The 20,602-nt window shown below is 39.4% G+C and overlaps 1 protein-coding gene across 1 annotated transcript in view; it reads left to right on the forward strand.

Annotated features, from left to right (window-relative positions):
• The window catches only part of DPYD (dihydropyrimidine dehydrogenase), a 367,872-nt gene that overhangs the window by 293,612 nt on the left and 53,658 nt on the right, over window positions 1-20,602 (forward strand). Inside the window, exon 19 of the mRNA XM_059822172.1 lies at window positions 5,738-5,880. Within this exon, the coding sequence (XP_059678155.1) occupies window positions 5,738-5,880 (143 nt within the window). The remainder of the gene's footprint in view (window positions 1-5,737; window positions 5,881-20,602) is intronic.

Raw genomic sequence — 20,602 nt, forward strand, 5'->3', positions numbered from 1 at the left:
ACAATTATGGTTTCTATTTTTTTTTCCTAATCCCCAAACTTTCTTGTCTAGTTACTTCCTGCAACATTGGATTGATCATCTACAGTGCCTGGACTTTCCCAGACCAATTCCCTTCTGTAATGCTTTCTCACCCAAGTCTGGTATTTGCTGTCATTGGCTTCTTTTGTCATTAGCTTTATTAATTTTAACAGTAAGGGAGATAACAATGTCAGCTGTCTTCCAAGAATGTATTTACAGAGGGAGGGTGATGTTGCTTAGATTTTGGGGTTTTATTTTTTTAGCAGCACAGACTTTATCAGTAATTTATTTATCAAAAATAATGTGTCAGCTAATTTTTCTTTGTAATATTTAGGCTTTGTGGTTTAAATCTGATATTAAAATTGTAAAGAACTGCAGTGTAATATAATATAAAGCAAATTAAAAATTAATTTTACTTTACAATGCACAGAATGGGGAGAATTATGACCCAAATTCATTTTTATTCCATCTAGTAGCCATAGATACAAAAGTTTGCTTTTTAAGTCATCTACTAACGAAAGGTATGAGAGTTTGCTTTCCTTTTAAATCTGTTTCTTTTGTTGATAGAGAGTTCGATAAAGACCATTCAGACTGTTTCAAGATTCAGGCTCAGTATTATCAGTCTGAATTGATTCACCTCAGTTCTGTTGGCTGTTTTTTAATGGCCCTTGGACCATCTTTACCTAAAGGTCCGTTCAGAGCCGCTGCAAATATGTGTTAAAGACTTTAAACTGCCATGTTGGTGCAATATATTGCAAGTGAGAATGTAGCCCAGTATTCAAGACTTCTAAGACCGCTGGTTTTCCCCTATTGGTGGATCACTGGGATCAAGAAGATCTGAATTGTTTCTGCTAGGAACTTCCACAGACACTGGGTTGCTTGAAGCTTAACGCCAGGCTTCTTCTTGAAGAAGGCATTAAGTTTGGCTCTCAAGCCTCAATCTAGTGAACATTTTTGGTGCTTGACAGGTTCGAGTCCTCTGGGGACTCCAAGGACTTATGAAGTCGTAATAAAACATGTGTCTTCTGGCATTGGTAAAGGGTTTTTTACTTCCTAAGGAAAAATAAACAATCAAATAAGTAGGTATAATAGCTCTCATCAGTTTGTCATCAGTCTGCTATCCTCAGAGGACAAGGGCGGCTCTGCCTACCTGCGCTGATCAGGGAGAGGCATTTGATTGACGTATGTTCTGCTTCTCCTTTGTGTTGTATTTTGCCTGTTGGATTTCCTTGACTGCAGTCCCTGATAGTCACAAAAAATCTGACTTTTTATTTAAAAAAAAAAAAAAAAAAACAAAAACAGAAAAAAAAGAAAGCCCAAACTCTTTGTTTTAACGCAAGAAAAAGGTCAGGAACTTTTGCATTATAAAATTATTTCATTGTTTAAATCTTTATATAATAGCAAGCATTTGTTCCATAATTAATAAGAGACTTGAAAGAGTAGTTTTCAACATAGAGTAGCATGTCATCTCCACCAGGTATTTTTCTGTCTGTCTTTCATTTTCACTCCCCTGCTTGAGGTCTGGATAAATGGACTTTGTTTATTAAATCTCATTATTTTAGAGCAAGGTAAATGATAGCCACATCTAGCATCTGGTAGTAGCTGTAATGCTACTGTCAAGAGAGTACCATATCAGCAGTTTCCCCAGCTCTGAGTACTTAACTAGTGGAATTACAGGTCCCAACATGTCAAAGTATGTGGTAGATGCTTATTTTTTAGCATGTGAGCTGCCTTTCAAATGCATGCTGGATTTGGACCTCAGCTTCTTAAATACCATTGGATTTATCAGACAACATTCTGCAAATTCCCACTACTACTTACAGCTTGTTCAAAATTTGGCATTAAATTTCCTTTACTTCAACCTTTTAAAAATGCCTTCTCCACAAATCTCTATAATGGAATTTATTACCTTCCTGTGCTACTCGTATGACAATGCAAGAAAATAGAGAGAATAGGTCAAATTCAATGCTCATTTGCTTTTTTATTATTATTATTAGTTGCCTTTTTTTTAATAGCTTAGCATCACTATTGTTTGTATTCTTTCTTTTTTTTTATTTGGCTTTAATCTGGAAGGTTGTTTCACCATTTCATTAGGCAGTAGGATCTCTACCACAAGTAAATCACGTTGCATTCCAGACCGGCAGCTTTTATTACAGAAGGGGAAGCTTCTGAACTGTTGATCAAGGAATGCACGGGAGAATGACTGCACCTTCTGATGTGCTTGTTCCATATTCTGTAGACTAAACAAAAAAACGCTGGGATGAATAGTGACACCTCATTCAGCCCTCTGATTGTTATTAGAGCCATTTATTTACTCTCATCAGAAGCACTCCTGAAATGTTTTTAAATTCATTTAGGTGAATTATAGATTAATGGAATGCTTTTGCGATTGTACCGATTTATCACTAATTTACTAATCACCAAATGTAAGTAATAACTCATATTATGAATATCAAGTGCAGCTAGTACTAAAAAGTACCTATGTTCCATAATAAATTCTAAGTCTCATTGCCATCTCTGCTAGGCTTCATCAAATCATATGCTTGATTTCTTTGGGCTGAATGAAGGCCTTTCTGATTACCTATTGTGCTGAAACCTTAAATAAACTGTCATTTGCTCTTTTTCCTCTACTGACCATTGTACAGAGACAGTCATTTAAGTGAGAAGGTGGCTAATTTAATCACACTGAAGAAAGGAACAATTATATTCTGGAAATATTTTCTTGTGGAACTCTTTGCTACAAGATACTATTAAGGTCAAGGGTCTATAAGGCTTAAAAACTGATTGAATGCAAACTCTCAGAGTTACACTGGGGTTAAAAGAATATAAACCTTCATGCCTCAAGGCAGATGTCAGTTTTTAACTCATGCAGATTGGTAAGAAATTTCCCTCTAGCCACATGATTTCTGAGTTACCAGCATCTGTATTCTTTCACCTTTCTAAAAAATAACTACCTCATCACAGTGAGATTCTGGAGCAGCTGTGTCAGTGCCTGAAAGCAATATAGCAAGTCTGATGCCTACCTGTAGCCTCAATTTCAAACACTGAATATTTGAAGAATTTAATGAAGTAGTGTTTTTCAATGAGATTATTTTCAATGGCTTTGGCTGTGTAGTGTATGTCTTGGCATGTATGCCCTCTGAAAGGCTTTGTAAATAAATCCATGAGAGCAAACAGCATGGTTCCTTTTTTTTTTTGTCTCAATTTTTTCTCTAGTACTGGACTATCAATTCTGTCGTAATATTTGTTCTTTGGACACTAGCAGTCATCTTCTTTCAGAGAATCATTCTGTTCCTTTCAAAAGCGTTACAATTGATCTAGCTCAAATGATGGCAAATAGTCATTAGCGTCCAGTGGAAAGTTCCTTTTCAGCTCCAGTTCCTTTCTGTGATCTGTTCTGGTGTGATCTTAGATTTTTTCAAGGCAGTTTTGGTGAGATTTCTGATTTTTGTTAACCAGGCTCTAGTTTTCACCAAAACACACTGATAGTGCATCTTGGATTAGACTGTCCATTTATGCAAATGAAAGTTTATATGCTGAAAATATTATATCTCTATGTAGTCTCTGTTAAACTAGCAAGAAGTATCTGTGTAAAGCCTGTGAGCACTCCTGATCCCTAACATGGGCATGGAAGAACATCCAGTGTGACCTGATGGAAGAGTCTGTCTGATCAGGTAGTGAGTCTTCTGGTTTTCACTCAGGTGCAGAGATGAGCTATTGAAGAAGGAAGAGGTGTTGTATTAAGTATATAATGAGAAGGTGTGCATCCTGAGGCAGCAGAAGTTGTCATTGTCCAAGAAGATAATTTTGTGCTGAATCCAGAGCAGGTGTCAATGGACACTGCTTAGCTGAGCTTTTAGGTGTGAATGTGTTTAATACGGATGGGCCAAGGTCTCCTGTGAATTCAGTGTTGTCTCTCAGGGTTACAGTGAGGGGCAGTGGTATGTTGCAAACAGCAATGTGAGCTGAAAACAGAGTACTTTTAATGGTTAAGACAAACCAAATTTCAGTTTTCTGTAATGGAAAATTACCTTGAAAAAACAGCTCATTGACAAAATGACAGTGCAGCTGTCCTATTTAAAGCAAAACATGACAGGTTTTGTGACCTGAACTTCTGTGGGATCATTCTCCTCATTGACCCTTCCAGCTAGACTGGGGAGGTCTTAGCTGATGCATAAGCAAGGCAGCATCTCTTTCTAGAGAGCAGAATCCTGAGCCGACAGTAGGTCTCTGCCTGAAAGGAAGCACTGATGGGGACACTGGAAGGAGGGTAGATGCTGGGCTCAGTGAGACAGGGCTCCTTGAAAAAAGCAATTTATCCTTTACTAAACACTTTCTTAGATTAAAAATCCAGCCAGAAGACTGCAGTACTTCTGTCTCAGAAAGGGTAGAGAAAGAATGGCAACACAGTTTGTTAGGGTTGAAGAAGTTGTTTTGTCTGAAGGACATGAGGGTGTTGGTCAGGCATCTAAGCAGAGGTGTGGCAATGCAGTGGCTACTGTTTCTGCACAGGCTTTTTTCCTACACTTGTGGTCCCAGATTGTGGTTTCTTCTTCCTCTTGCTTTGTTCATTGCATTGGTTTTATTTCTTTCTTCCCATTTGGTTATTTGCTCTTGCAGAAGGTCGAAGCTTTAAAGGTTATAAAAATACCCATGGAGCATGTTCAGAAGTACTTCATGTCATGGTATTCCCCAAGTTACCTAATATAGTAAAAAAAAAAAAAAAGTACTAGCACTTCCTTGTGTTAACAGCCAGCCAATTTCTCTGGGAGCCATGTGTCCCTCCCTTAGACTACTGTATTGTTGACCAATGATAACATAAAATTATCCTAAAGGTTCTCTAAATTAAGCAGAAATTTTAAGAATACGGGAGCTATGTAGAGAAAACCCAACTAGCCTGAAAAATAAATAACGGAAAGTGTCAGCTGTCTATGCTATCCATCATTTAATGAGCAGCATCTGTATGCATATGTTAAATACTTGCATACCATCAACAGGATGTAGCCTGAGCAGATGCGTGGCAGACACAGTGTACTGAGGCTTTAATCATAATTCCTCTAAATGTAGCAGGGAGTTGTTTGACTCAACCTCTATATACCATTTGCAAATGCAAGCTCCAGCCTTGGAAATACAACCATAAGTGAATAGACTTTATTCTTTTGAGCTTCTGACTATCGTGTTAATAGTTAAAGGGGGCTTACTTAAAGGATTATCCAAATCTACAAACATCCAATGGGGAAACATATTAAATAATATATGAAATGTCAAGTGCAGTGAAATGGTGCTTTTAAACAATTTTTAGTCAGACATAAATAAATGAGATGTTCCCTCTTACTTGGGCAACACTTATGTTCAAAAAATCAACCTGATTCTTTATGTAGAAACATAGATCTCTTTGTCTACAGTGTACTGTATGGTGAAGTATTGCTTTCTGTCTCAGACATGGTTAGTCTTTGTTTTGAGCATCAGCTAAAATGTTCAAGACAGCTTTGCTATGTTTATCCAAAAGTTTCTGTGATTTTCTTTACTTCAGCCAAATTTGTAACACTTTACAGGTATTGATACCACTTGAAACCCACTTGGTGTCAATTTATAAATGAATATAACCTCTGCATCTCAGAATTAGATGTTAGCTCCTGATGTTCCTACCATGAGGGATGTGCAAATTACATGAGGGTGTGTTCTGATGTTGCTAACAGAATGTTCTGGTTTTCTGCAGGAAATGCTATTAGGCCCATCGCCCTCCGCGCAGTGTCTGCCATAGCCCGTGCTCTCCCAGGATTTCCCATCTTAGCAACTGGAGGTATCGATTCAGCTGAAAGTGGGCTCCAGTTTCTGCACAGCGGGGCTTCTGTTTTACAGGTACCTTTACTTTCTTTAAAACATTAAAATTAAAATAACTGTAATTAAAACCATAACGTATCTTCCTTTCAAACATTAGGATAGCGGGGGTTTTATACCATTGAAAGGAATTTTCATGTTTTTAGCTTCATGCTTCTTGCTAAGAGACATTCGTTTCAGATGGAGGAGGAGGAGGAGTCGTCAAAAGAAGACATTGGGTGTCACAATACCAATGTGGGAAGAGGCTAGCCATGAGTATGTTATCACTTTTTTTCTCTGACCTATAGGATTTAAACATCTCTCCCTTGTCGTACAAATGAGGTTGACACAGAGTTAAGCTTGAGCTCTCTAATCTGCCTTTATTCTCAGTTTTTGTCTTCTGCAAAAAGCCTTTTCAAGGGGAGAGGGATTTCAAAGAGCACTACTTTGGTGCCACTGGGAATCAGTTCAAAGTAACTGTTGTTTATCCAGGCATCTGTGTCCCTTAAGCATGCTTATTGGAACAGGAGGTGCGGAGCTGTACCTCCTACATATGGTGCTGGCATTGCAGCCCATTGCATTGGAGTGAGGTGTCGGACTGCGTGCAGTAGTTGAGGCTGCTTACGTTGCCTGATGGGTTGTTTTGAGGTCCTGGACAGACTGGCATGGTTAGTTAGTCACTGTCATGGAAGGAAGCCTTGGTGGCCTGTTATTATGGGCACCAGGAAATTGGCTGGAAATCAGCCCCTTACCTGCACTACTAAGGCATGTCAGGGCACCGTTGCAGCACATATGTTAGAAGGGCTGATAAGGAGCAGGTGGTGGTTATGTTATATTATTATATATTGTTACATTCTGGTAGATACTCATCCCCTTTATCTGTAGTTCCCATCATAGACGACAGCAGCTGTGAATCCTGTGGATATCAGCTTTGTGTCTCTCCATGGGATGACCATCCTTTCTGCACAGCTATGGTTATTGCTGAGATTAGTCATTTGTTTGCTGTGTTTCAGAAAAAAAAAATAGGCCAACTCAATGGTTTGGTTTGTTTTTTTAATGCACATCAAAGTTAGCATCTCTGGGAGCTCAAGTAGAAGGCTACTGCTTTTTTATAGACTTACTATCTTCTTTGGATTTATTAATACCATTTCCTATTTTTTTTAGTTTGTATTAGAGTGCTTCAAACTCTTCTTTTCCCATGGACAGACAAAAAGATCTACCTTTCTTACGCAATGGTCTGAGAGCTACTTCCATATAAATACTAAGTAATGGTACAAATTACAGAGCAGCATTTGTCTACAAAAAAGTAGGATTGGCAAGGGAATATTTCTGGTGCTATAGATGCATTTCATTTGTTATTGCTAGTAGCGCTGCAGTTTTGATGGCTTTGTCTGTAACAATGTTACGTGATCTGAACTACACAGAGTGGAATGATTTTCTGTTTTACATCTGCTGTATCTGTTTCTGGGTGACTAAAAATGAAGTTTTTAAATGTCATTTATGCACTTTTCCTTTATATAGACTGTGTAGCTGTTTATTTTTTATTATTTATTTTCTTTTTTATTGGTTTGCCCCAATGGTAATGGGAAATTCTGAAATAGAATTTAATGCAGATATCCCAGTCAGTGCTCAAGAGAAAGAATATTGGATTTACAAAACATTAGTTAGTGTTTTGTTTTTAGTAATAATCAATTTCTCTGAAACTGGCTTCCAGAAATGACTTGGACCTATACTGGTCTTCTGCCCTTTACAGAACAATTTCTCTTTTCAACAGCTTTTTCCCATAGATGGTGAAAAAACTCTTTTCTTGTCCTTAGGCTTCACCAGTTTAACTTAAATCATCTCTAGAACTGATTTTAAAGTCCTCTGGATCAAACCTATCCTCAGTTTGAGTGGCTTATTTCTGTTTCACTAAAGTAGGGAAGCCATTTAAACTAATCTGAGATAAATGGATTCTAAAGCTGCTGTGTAGGTAAGGGTCTGAACTAGTTCAATTACGTTTATTTAAAAATAAGCCTTTAGTAAACTTCATGCAAGATTGTGAGTACAGGCCATAAGTCTTTCCCTCGTCTTGGGGAAGGCAAATGGAAGGGAGAGGGAAACAAGTAATCTCTATAGACAGTTTTACAAGAAATACACTTGACCAGGACTAGACTGAAACTTTTGTTTGCTGCTCAGGCAAGATACATTGTGATAGACAGAAGACAGCCTCATCTTCATAGGTCATCTTTGGAACCTAATTAGGATTATGAGAATCATTGCCATTGTTTTCCTTCTTAACAAGGTCATACGAATAGCCAGCCAGCTTTTCCCTGAATCCCAACCTCTCTCTCTCATGTCCTTGGTATCAAATGCCCAAGTTGTTCCTTCTTCAACAGTCAAAACCTCTGTTGCTTATCGTGACAGCTTTGACAGTTCACTTCTGCTTTCTCAGTACCAAAATACAGAGCAAGTACAAAATTTGGAGATAGCATCAAATAAAGCGATCTACTGAATGATTCAGTATATTAAGATTCACTACACAGTAAGTCCCTGAGTTAAGTAGGTAGAAGCTGGGACTGTGCTGGGGGAATTATATATGCGTCCCATAGTCTTATCTTAAGTATCTGCTTTGGACACTGTTGGAGATGGTGCTGAATAGACACTTGGACTGACACAATACTGCACATTTTGTGATCTTACTTCACGTTTCCAAAGCCACGAGGACACCTTATGACTGATCCAGAGGCAGAAAGCAAGCAGCCCAGGCTTTGGCAGTGCTGGAGTGAGCTCTGTGCTCAGCTGTGCCGACTGAGCAGTGGTCTCAAAACCTGGGAGTGGGTACTGCCACTGCTATCACCGCCCTGTTACACAGAATACCATGTGGATGTTTCCTCGTTAGCAGTATTTTAAAAGGGTAGGGAATGTCAGTTCATCCAGCATTAAATGTGGTCTGATACCACTAAGCAGCACAGGTTGTATATTGATCTATCCACGGAGCCCAGCTAGAGAACCTGGGAGAGCAGCACTTAGGTGGCCATTGGGCTTCCTTTCATTTTGCCTAGACAGGGGTCCTGTGTCTTCTCTGCCATGAAAGGGTGACGTTCATGGGCTAAGATAATACTAAGGCTTTGTGTGAGTTGATTTAATTGAAATGTGGCATATCTCTTAGAGAAGCAGTTTATGAATAACAAATGTACCTCCATTAAAAGCAAGATCAGGTTTTCCTCTGCAGCTATTTCACCTACAATCAGTTCTCCATTATTTTTTCCAATTGCTTTTATTTTTAAAACGTGGAGATTTATTTTCCATTTATGAAATCATCATACACAGGAATGCAAGTCAGGCATCAGGTAGTAAGCCGTATTTTGATATATGCTATAACCACCTCAAGCGGTATTAGGCAGGTATACCAGGGAATGATCTGGGGAGAGAGTTTCAGTATTCAGAGTGTGTTCTTTCCCCTCCTTTAAAAGATGGAGGGCAACATCTTCATGTCATCACTGGCAAAAAGCTCATGTGTAAGAAAGTTCTGCAGCAGGTATAGAAAACAAAATGGATCATTTTAGTCAGTAGTAGCTGGGATTAAAATTTTATACAGCAATTTAACAGAGAATTCTTCCACTTTATGGACTTCAGAAACAGTTGCAAAAAGACCCCGCTTATTTTTTAATTTGTCATTGAAAATGCTGAAATATTTCAATCATTCTTCAGCTGATTCCGTAGCACTATACTTTTTTGTAACATATCCAAATCCACCAATTCCTTTTCAGTACAGGCATGAAATTAAAAAAAATAACAACTTTATTTATTGAGATAATCCTGCACTCATTGCATACCAAAAGCTCCAGAAATGTCTCTGCACCTTTCTGAGGTACAGTTCATTACTATAGGCTTCCAGTGAGGCTGAAGTATTTTTTTTTAAGTAAGCTTTTTTTAAAGCCCCAATTTATCAAAATAAGATGTATATAGGATTTTTTTGCATCTTTTGCAACATGTGTGTGATTTACCATGTCTCACTGATGGTTTGTTATATTTTTGCAAGGCTTTGAGACACATACATTTTTCAAAGTCATCTCGCTGTGGGAAATTAAAAATGGAGACAATTATAGAAAATTCCAGTGAAAAGAGAAAATGCATTAGGGAAAAAGCAATAAAAGCGTAAAAATATTAAAGTAAAAATCACTTCACAGTAGCCTGTATGATTCAATTGTAGATCAATATTGTGTAGTTAATGCATTAGCAGTAGAGCATTAATTTGTAATTACAGCAGGTGATCTGATACTCTGTGTTCTGTCCATTGACATAAATGACCTTTTGTTGAAAGAGATTCTGTAGTCATTATTTCTAGCAGATGTAACCAAAAAACCGGTAGAACAAAGAGGTACTTTCTGAAGTATCCTTGTTTCATGGTAGAGTCTCTTAACATTATATTCCGGTATGGAATACTTGTGTTAATCTTGAATATTGGCCATTAATGTGTAAAGAACATGGGTTCCTTTTCAAACAAATTTCTTTTCTTACGAAGTATGGAGGTCACACATGTCCCCTGTTACTCCAGCATGGATGTCTGTAAGGCTCTCTACATAGCAACGATTTAAAATCCATCAATATAATGCTGCTTCCCAGCAGGGCAGCCTGTAGCTTTGCCCTGAGCACTGCTTCAGACCCACCTTCATCCATCTCCGTCTCCCACTTGCCCTGGACGAGATGTAGTAAGTACCTTGCAGTCCTGTTCCTACAGGCAGTGTGCTCTTGTCCTCACCGTGTCATATTCAGCCCATGCACACCTGCTGCCTCCAGACCTTGCACCATGACCCTTCTCATCTCTCAGGCAAGGGAATAAGGTGGGAATATACCCCACCTCAGAGGCAGAGTCACCATGATACTGGATCTGCCCCGTGCCCTTCTCTCTTGCCCCACGCCAGTTGTGTATGAGACCACAGGTATCTGAGGAAGAACAAAACCATTCTTGAAGTATTACAGCCCATGATAGGAAAACAATATGTTTTTTGCCTCTGCAAGATAAAATCTCCCTCCAACACAGAACGCGGTTGTTTTTATGAGACTACTTATGTTTTCTGTACCATTTTCAAGCAGCATTCTTGTTGGTACCTCTTTGGAGCCAGCATCTCAAGGGATTCAGGACAGTTTGATTATTATTTTTTCTTCAGCAGGCTTTTTACTGAAGCATTTAGCTGAGGGATTTTCATAACAGCAGGATGGCCCTTTGTGTGTGAATAAACGAGCTTTTCCATCACAAAATAGTGGGACTTGAACTATGAGAGAGCATTGTTATTGTATTTGTGCAAATGTGAAACCCTGTGAGGAACCCTTCTACATGGTATAAAATGCCCTGGGTATCAGAAAATAAAAGCAAAGCTCTAAAAATATAATCACTGAAATGACAGGGAAAAAAAAAATGCCATTTCATAAACATTATGTCACACCTTAATGTTTAGATGCTTCCATTTCCTCCAACCCCATCTGAAAAAAAACTCCACAAAACCCCATGAAGCAAATGTATGCTGTAATAATTTATCATATTTTCCCCCATTTTTTTTAATAATTTTCACTAAGGTCCCTGTTGCAATTTCTCTATGTTTTTTTACACCTACAGAACTGCAAAGTAAAGAGCTCATTCTCCACACACTTAATTAGTGTCCTTTTAAGCCCTTCTCAGTGTCTGTTCAAGTCAGTGAAGACACTGATACTTGAGTTAAGCGAGGACTAGATGAGGCCAAAAAATTCTTATCCAGGACTTATTGTTTATGCCATTTAATGGTATGGAGAGTGAAAAACTGACAGAGATTGACATCATGGGAGTGACAGAGCAGGGCAGTGATGGAGCAGGCCCTGTGTTTTACAGTTCCAGGTTAAGTTTATACCGATGACACTTGGAAAAAATTTCTTTTGTCTTACAATGAATAGCAGTGATTTTGAATGCAGAGAAAGCGCTTAGTCTTTCCTTGTGTCTAGTCTCAGCTCTGTGCAAGGAGAATGAAGTCGGGTGAGTGGCTGCAAGTCTTAAACAACCGCAGAGTGCCATCAGTGTGGCAGAGCAAGGCTGGGCTTCTCCTGCCTGGACTCCCCACAGCCCAACCTTCCTCTGCCCCCAGCCCAGATATCCTCACACCAGCACATGGGGGAAACAGAGGCTGAAGGCTTTGCTTTGTGCCTATCAGAGAGTGCTCCATGGGCCAATAAGCCCCAGAAGGGGCACGCTTTGGCACCAGCTGGACACTGAGGTTTCTGATGCAGGCTGTGGCTCAGGGGGTAGAAGAACAAAACCTTTCTGTACAAAGCTGTCCATGATACAGAGAAATTAAGATGTTGGAGCTAATTCTTCTCTCACCAATTAAATTGATGAGCGAAGAATAGATTGCCAGACACCATGGCAGGCCACCAAAATGGTACAAGATGAGATTCAAGGGATGGCTCTTTACATCCACCAACAATTTTAAAGGAAAAAAACCCACTTAAGGTAAAACCACTTTTCAGATGTAAGTCCTTTAATTGAGACAAATGAGGTCTCATGTAGAAATAGCAGGTTTTAGCCCATATTCCTGAAGAAAATCAATATGTGTTTGTATGTCCCTTTGAGTATCCTCAGTCACATTTGAGCTTTGTAGCCATTTTCACTGAAATTTGCTGAAAGATAGAAAGTATTTTGCTATAGCAAGTTTTGAGAAAACAAAAAAGTCAGGCAGAGGAGAGAGCGTACCTGCATTCCTTCGCTGTAAAAGTGAGCGCGCTGTGAGCTCACCTTTATTAGACCTCTGAGAATCCACATGGGACAGCACTGTTAGGACTGTGTCAGCCACAGGAAAGGCTTTAATTGGCAGTCACACCTTATTAGACGTCAGAGTACCCAACCAGGAGACACAGAGCTGCTGGAAGCCAGGTATCATTAGCTCCACTGCTCACAGAGCCCTGCACTTAAAAAAGTCTTCAATGGACACAGCACTGAATGGAGTGGCCCTTCTCTGCAGAGCTGAAATTTACAGTACATGCAGAAACAAAAGAGGGAACAAAGGGCTGTTTGAACACATTGACACAAAATCAAAAGAAAAACGAATGTGAAAGAGAGAGAAGGGTTGGGACAGAGATACTCAAGTGATCGTTTCTGGTAAACATTTCATTATTTTCTGCTTTTTTCTTAGCTCAGTGCTAATTACAGAAACTCAACCTGTTCTCAACTGTCTTTCTTTGGTAATAAAAAAAAGTCATTAGAGGACTGCCAGACTTGCCGCATTACAGATAGTTGGGATAGAAATTGCTAATTGATAGTGAGAATTTTCTGTGAGAATTCCTTTTAATGGAAATCAGAATTTGCAAACAAAAACAATCTAGAAAGTTCTTTGGTTATAGTTGGAAAAAATATTAAGTTAGAACAGGTTTTCAGTATTGATTTTTACTTTTATTATCTTGCCACTTTTAATGAAAAGTTGCAATATTCTAATCAGCACATTGTAAAGTTACGGACTAAACTCTAAGCTAATAATGCCTTTTCTTTTGTGCAGTTTTGCAGTAGTTTTACATTTTATTTGGAGCTGCTTAGGGGATTTATCTATTAGCTTTCTTTTATTTCTGCTCATTTCACCAGCTAGTAAATGAGGTCTGCATAGATAGGATTGTTATTTCATAAATTTGTAAGAATGAATTCAAGCTCATTCCATAACAACTGCTATTTGTCATTCTTATAATGGATTCTCATGCAAAGTAGGTTTAACTATCACTGATTGGTAATAATTATTTAATAACAATTAGGTCTCATTTGAGCGTCAGCTCAGTGCTGTCCTATACCAGTCACTCCCAGCCTCTGCAGAAGATTTGTTCTCTGCTCTTATACCTGAGGACACTGAATCTGCTTCTTTCCCCTTCTGGGGAAAGAGGTGTCTACCCTGCTTCCCTGGGTCTGGTGACATAGGGACTTTAAGGGTTGAGGAGATGTGAAGAATAACTGCTTTGGCAACATGCTCTCTCCATCTCTCCCAAGGATCCACAATACTGCTTCTCTTTCCAAAACCCAGTATTGCTGCACCTATTTTTAAAGTGGATTCACACTACTGATGTGGATTCGTGCTGCCGCTATCTATGAACAAGCACAGAGCTGTCCTCCCTGTAGATAAAACCAGATGGTATGAATTGACATCAAGGGAGTTTTGTTTAAAAGTTTACAAAGTAAAAGCAACATGGAGATGACTCTTTTCAAAAGAGGCTCAGCTAAGTGTTGAAGAAATTGTGGGCAAGTTGTTTTACTCAGCTCAGGTTGCTTTCAGACGTGACACTAGATCTGTTGTGGGCAGAGTTCCCCTTGTGTACCAGTGTGGAGGTGACTGGAAATTGAATCTGAAAATGGACCTACCTCCTTGTTGGATACTGAAAATGTAACTAGAAGGAAAGATAAGCACAGTGGAAAATGCTGAATTTCTTTTTTTGTTACTGCCATCTCCAATAATTACTTAGGGAATTTCCTGTATTTTGTTTTAAATTACACGTATTGTGACTGCAGGGGACTTGTTTGCCAAAAAGGGAAAGCGTAAAACATACAGGATTGCAAAGCTCTGCCGTCAGAGAAGTTTTTCTTGGAAACGTTATCGGTCATATAAAGAAAATACTCACGTTAGAAATTTTCCTTTTTGTATCATGGCAGCTCCATTGATCTTTCAGTCAGAGGCTGTAGCTGGCAGTGAAAGGAAGAAAGGGAGAGCACCCAGTGGAGGAGGCTGTGCTCGGGGAAGGCACGATCTTGGAGCCCAAGCTGGCACAGGCGTGCGCTGCCGTGCAGCTCAGCTCGGGCTCAGGGCGGATCTAGCTGGAGTTTGGTGACCGATCTGCCAGTTTTCCCAGTGGCAGAAAAATCTTTTTTCTGCCCAGGAAGAAGGGTGCAAACTGGAGATATGAGCCCTGATGCGTTTTAGATGTTTTTTTCCTGCTACAACACAAGCCCCCTGACACAGCTTGATCTGTCTGGCAAGAGGTCCTTTTATCCATGCAATTTGAATGAAAGAAACAGAGAAACCATTTTTCTGAAGCAGGCAATACGTTTAAGAAAGGGTTTAACTTCCTTCGGTATCTGACTTATGTCGCTGCTTTTCTTGCTGATATTTATTATTTGGACAGAGATAGGTAAAACAATCCCCAAGGAAATGTGGAAGTGGGTTTTTATCTCAGATGCGAAGGACTCAGAAGGTCAGAACTATTTTATTCGCATGAATCTCACTCTTCAGTGGACACAGCAGCTGTCGCACAAATTCATACAGGCAAGCTGATAAAGGATGAAAGTAATTTTAGCTGAAATAAAATGTGAGAGTACTAGAGGGAAAGACTCACAAGGATGAGGGGTTAATCATTGCAGGACTGAACGGAGGTTCCAAAATGGAAAAATTGCTTTTCTGTTTGATTTTGAGAGGTTTGCAGCTTTCAAAATTGTGGTCACAGGAGGATGTCCCTCAGTAGATGGTTCTCATTAGTTTGTTGAAAACTTCTTTGAGAAAACTGTTTTTCATTGACAAACTTCATTTAATCAAAATAGATCTGGGTTCAAGTCCCTGCTGTGTCTGATTCAGAGTGTCCTGGGATTAAGAATGCTGAAGCTTTACCCTGGATCCATGTGGTGGGTTGACCCTGGCTGGATGCTAGGTGCCCACCAAAGCCGCTCTATCACTCCCCTCCTCAGCTGGACAGGGGAGAGAAAATATAAGGAAAGGCTCGTGGGTCGAGATAAGGGCAGGGAGATCCCTCACCATTACTGTCACAGGCAAACAGACTCGACTTGGGGAAATTAGTTTAATTTATTATCAATCAAAATCAGAGCAGGATAGTGAGAAATAAAAACAAATGTTAAAAACACCTTTCCCCCACCCCTCCCTTCTTCCCGGGCTCAACTTCACTCCTGATTTTCTCTACCTCCTCCCCACGAGCGGCACAGGAGGACAGGGAATAGGGGTTGCAGTCAGTTCATCACACGTTGTTTCTGCCCCTCCTTCCTCCTCATACTCTTCCCCTGCTCCAGCGTGGGGTCCCTCCCACGGGAGACAGTTCTCCATATACATCTCCAGTGTGGGTCCTTCCCACAGGCTACAGTTCTTCACGAACTGCTCCTGCATGTGTCCTTTCCAAGGGGTGCAGTCCTTCAGGAACAGACTGCTCCAGCGTGGGTCCCCCATGGGGTCACCAGTCCTGCCAGCAAACCTGCTCCAGCATAGGCTTCTCTCTCCATGGGGCCACAGGTCAGGAAATAGTTATCACAGGGAGGTTTAAGGATGGAAAAGTTTTCCAGTTTAAACTGATAATCAAAATTCTAAAAATGTGTGGAATTAACACATTTAAAGAAAAATATATTTGGGTGAATCAAATCTTTGTTTCAATCCTTTTGCAACATATTTTAGTTTTGACCTTTTCATTCCAATTAACTTGGATTGCAAAACAGACATTTTCAAGTTAAATGGCGCCGTTGCATTCCATGTTGTCAAACAGCACATATTGGTAATTCTGAAACTCTTTTCCACACATTTTTCAGAACACAGTTATTTTCTGAAAAGCGTGCTTTCCTAGAATGACGCTCGCTTCTGACAAACGTGCCTTTCCAAAAATGGAATAATGGACCAACTCCAGGCCAGAGAAGATGGCATTCCTGTTGGTTAGCTCTCAGAAAACAAAATCTTAAAAACACTGGTAACTTCTGACTAAATATGTTATGTTACTTGATGACTTTTAACATCAAACCACCAGATCTGAGTGACTTAACTGATATCTGCTTTAGAAATATCTTTGGAGGAGCTGGAGGATACAGCTCATGGAAATGGGTCGAGTAAATCTACATCTACCTGGCACAGCTGCTGATGCTGTACCAGCAGCTGCAGAACCACTGGGAGAACTGAAGGATTTCATCTTCCACAATAGTACTTAGAGAGGCGAGACCTTTGGGTATTAATAAATGAAATATGAAGTGATATTCAACATATATTTAAAGATAGCTGTAGAGCCTCTATATGTGATTGGACTGTTTACACAGGGGAGTTAGCTCATCTGCTTTCAAAGATATCTTTCATTTTGTAGATCTACAGTACAATGATACCATTTGCTATAGATGGCTGATTATGAGGCTGTTTCCCACACTCCTCAATGCTCAAGGCATATGGAATCATATTTGTTTTCTTAGGAAAGATGATCACAATCAGCACTTTTATCAGTGTGTGTGCCCACCTACTGCATAAAGGTCCACTTTGTAGTTCCAAGAACTGACAGAATGCTTTAGTGAGATAAGGAAATATAACCATTCCTCTAGGGTTAGTTGACAGGGGAAAAAAAACCCAATTACCTCAGGGAGCCTTCTGAAAATTCTTGATTTCTTCTGCATTTCCCCTCTCAAAGACACGGGATACAAAATTGCATCGTTCAGGGTCCCTTGATAAGTATCAGTTTCCCGCTCCCAAACACCCAGTTTAGCTATTTAGATCAAAGATACATTAATTGGCAGAGAAGAACTTAAGGGGAAGAAAAATACATTTGAGTAGGCTAGGAATTAATGCGTCAGATAACATTCCTAAAGGATCCCTTACAGTGCTCTTATCCCCTGCTGTGCCCTCATCTGATAAGTGGCTAATGGATTCTAGACTTTTTTCTCCTCCTTCATTGTTGGCCACTCACAGTTGCCCAAGGTTGCTGGAGTGCAATACGCAAACAAGGTCTGTCTTTCCCCCTCCAAAATCACGTACTTCGGGGTCTCTGTGCCAGCGGGAGTAACCGTCACCTTGGTGCTGGGGAGGCTTTTCATTACAGCCTGCATCAGGAGGCTGCTGTGGCTTCAACACAAGCTGTGTGGCTCTTCTTGCTGCCCAGCTACTGCATTCTCATTGCCTTACCTGTGCTGCCTGCCTCGATGCTTCCTAAATGTCAGCTCAGCTCTGCTCAACACCACGTCAGTGTTATGTTGTCCTGTTGTGAAGAGGATCGAAGCTGTACAGGAGATAGAGCTTTACCCCACAAGCTTGTCTTGCATGGGCTGGAGAGCTGCTTCTCCTTTTAACTCATTTTGAGCTCCATTACTTACTGACGTTAGCCTGTACTTTTGATTAGAATGACACTTTACCTCAAGACTTGTCTGCTGAACTCACTTGAGGTATAACAAAATAACTGAAATACTTCATTACTGATACCCACATGACATTGGACCATCCAGTCATTTTTTTAATATAGATTTCTTAAGCCCTATGTCAATAGTTGCCTACTCTGCAGAGCCTGGAGTTGTTAGCATCTTTGAATCTTTCTTCTGTGTGTTGCCCCTCAAGTGTCACTAGTAAGCCCTCAGTTCATTAGGGCTTCAAGTCCAGGACCCAGTAAAAAAGATTATGTGGGTTTCTTCCCACAATTCAGGCAATTCATAGATGTGATATTTGAGTCCTTCAAATTGCTTTCTGAAAGCCATACTAGACCTTGGAACAAACAGTAGTTCATTAGTTCATGTATATTAGCTTAATTCTAATGTTTTAAAAAGGCTATCAGCTATCATCCAAATCAGTTTTGCATGTTGATTCAGTATCTGAAGCCTTGTTAAGTAACATCCCATCTGCTAACTTATATCTCTAGAGTCATTTAAGCAGCTAACATGAATGAATCAAATCATTCCATCTGTACTGTATCAATATTTGGGAATCTTTTTCTTACTTACAAATTTGTTCTTTAAAACAAAGAATCTCATTTTTTTTCCAGAGAGTGCACCACATTGTCTGATAGTCCACTTCCCCTAATGTTCTTAATCCTACAACCCTCCAGCAAAAGTAATAATTGCTGATAGAAAGGGTAATTAAGGCTAAGCATTTAATGTACTGGTAAGTCAGTGTTAACAAGACATGAGGAGGAGGAGCCATCATTGTACAGGCAGCCCTTCCATAGACATTGGTATCCTGAAGATTGTAAGTACAGAAACCCCTCTCAGAGGAGATTTTATTTGTCTGCTTACTCTCACATTGCAGCTCTTGCCACATTATTATGAGTACTGTGTCAGACAACCAATGCTGTGTGTATTTTTTATATACCGCTTTTTACTTTGTAGATCTGGGCACATCTAAATCATTGTACAGGGGCTAGAAAACATACATTTTCATTTTCATAGGCAAGAACTATCCAGCATATAGATTGCGTGGCCCAGAAAGATCTCCCTTTACTTAACTCAATTTTTGCCAGTTGCTTTTGAGAATAAGTTTTAAGCTGTGTGTATGCCTTACCCAAATTATAATCATGCTCTTGCCCACTACAATAAAATTAATTTTCTTAAGGCTGTCAATTCATATGGTTACCCAGATGAGCACAAACAGAATCCTTCCTGAAGCACCTTGCATTCATTTACAACTTCAGTCTTTTTCCACCAGAAGCTTCATCAATAGACACTAATGAAAAAAGCAGTAGCCTCAACTATACATTGAAAAACAGCTTAGAGTCATTCATAAATGTTTCTCTACTAGAAAGGTGGATTTATGTTTTCAATACTTATCAGGAAGAATTTTTAATAGAAAAAGAAATCTTCTATAAAAAGATGATAAATAATGCTAAAATTGAAAATATATTACAATATAAAATCAAAACAGTAAATCTTTTGCTTACTGTGTGGGCATATCATTAAAAATATTTCAAAGGAAGTCAACCAAATTAATGGAAAAGCAAATTTGTTAATCCATTGTAAAACCTCTCACAGGTATGTCGGAGGAATAATAGTTGTTTATCCCCTTGCTATGGTAAGAATATTAGAAACTGTGAAGTCAAAGGCCAATTTCCTAATCGGATGGCATTTTGAGAACTATTTTATTTAGAGAGCCTACACAGTTTAGAACCAAAGCTGAAATAAGTCTCCATCTTCTGGGGAAGCAAGATGGCATTCTGCTAAATGCTAGAATTTTACCATTTGAAGGGGAAGAAAAAGCAAAAAGAAAGCAGCCAGCAAGACCTAAGAATATAAAAGCATTTGAGATCTCAGAAGGAGTTTAAATCAATGCACTGCCACAGTTACAGCACAGATGAAAGAGCCTGCTGTCTCAATTGCCAGGAAACTACTTAGAAACTCTCACTTTGATTTTTTTTTTTTTTTTTTGGTAGTCCGTTACATTACCACTAAATGCAATATATGGGGACATCACTGCTTTGATGTTGTACACCTACAACAAATGGAAACTAATATGGTAGAACAGTCAAGCTATGTGATTTGCGTTTGTATATACAAATATATACCCATCAATCTTCTTACTTCTTGACGGCGTATCACTGCCACCCATCTGGCTCCTTCCTGTTACTTCTGTTTTCATAAAAATTACAATTATTTTACACCCATACTCTGAAGAAAGAAACATACATTTTGGAGGGGTGTAAAAATTAAAATTTTCTCCAAGCTAGTGTCTCCTACCGCAAATTCATTGTTGGCAAAGGGTTTTAATAGTACTTTGAGACAATTTTGAATAGGAGTACGACTGCTGCCAGACATTGCAGCATTCTTGTTCTCACAGATCTAGTCACACCAAGAATACTTACACTTCTTGCAAAGCGACACGTTATTAAACAGGCTAGATTCTCCGACCTGCTCCAACCTTTTGCAGTGAACTAGCAGTATATGAGATTGTAGACACACCACCTTTGGTTAGTTGAAAGTAGTGTAGGGAAGAACTGATACAAACATGTTTAGATCTCCTCTGCTGCTTCTGCTGAAATCCCTGCTATTGATGAAATAGAAGGAATGGAGGTGGAGACTGGGGTCTGGTTTTGGCACCATCTTCGCCACCATCACCTGTCC

Source organism: Gavia stellata, chromosome 10, assembly GCF_030936135.1.
Source record: "Gavia stellata isolate bGavSte3 chromosome 10, bGavSte3.hap2, whole genome shotgun sequence".
Classification (NCBI taxonomy): domain Eukaryota; kingdom Metazoa; phylum Chordata; class Aves; order Gaviiformes; family Gaviidae; genus Gavia; species Gavia stellata.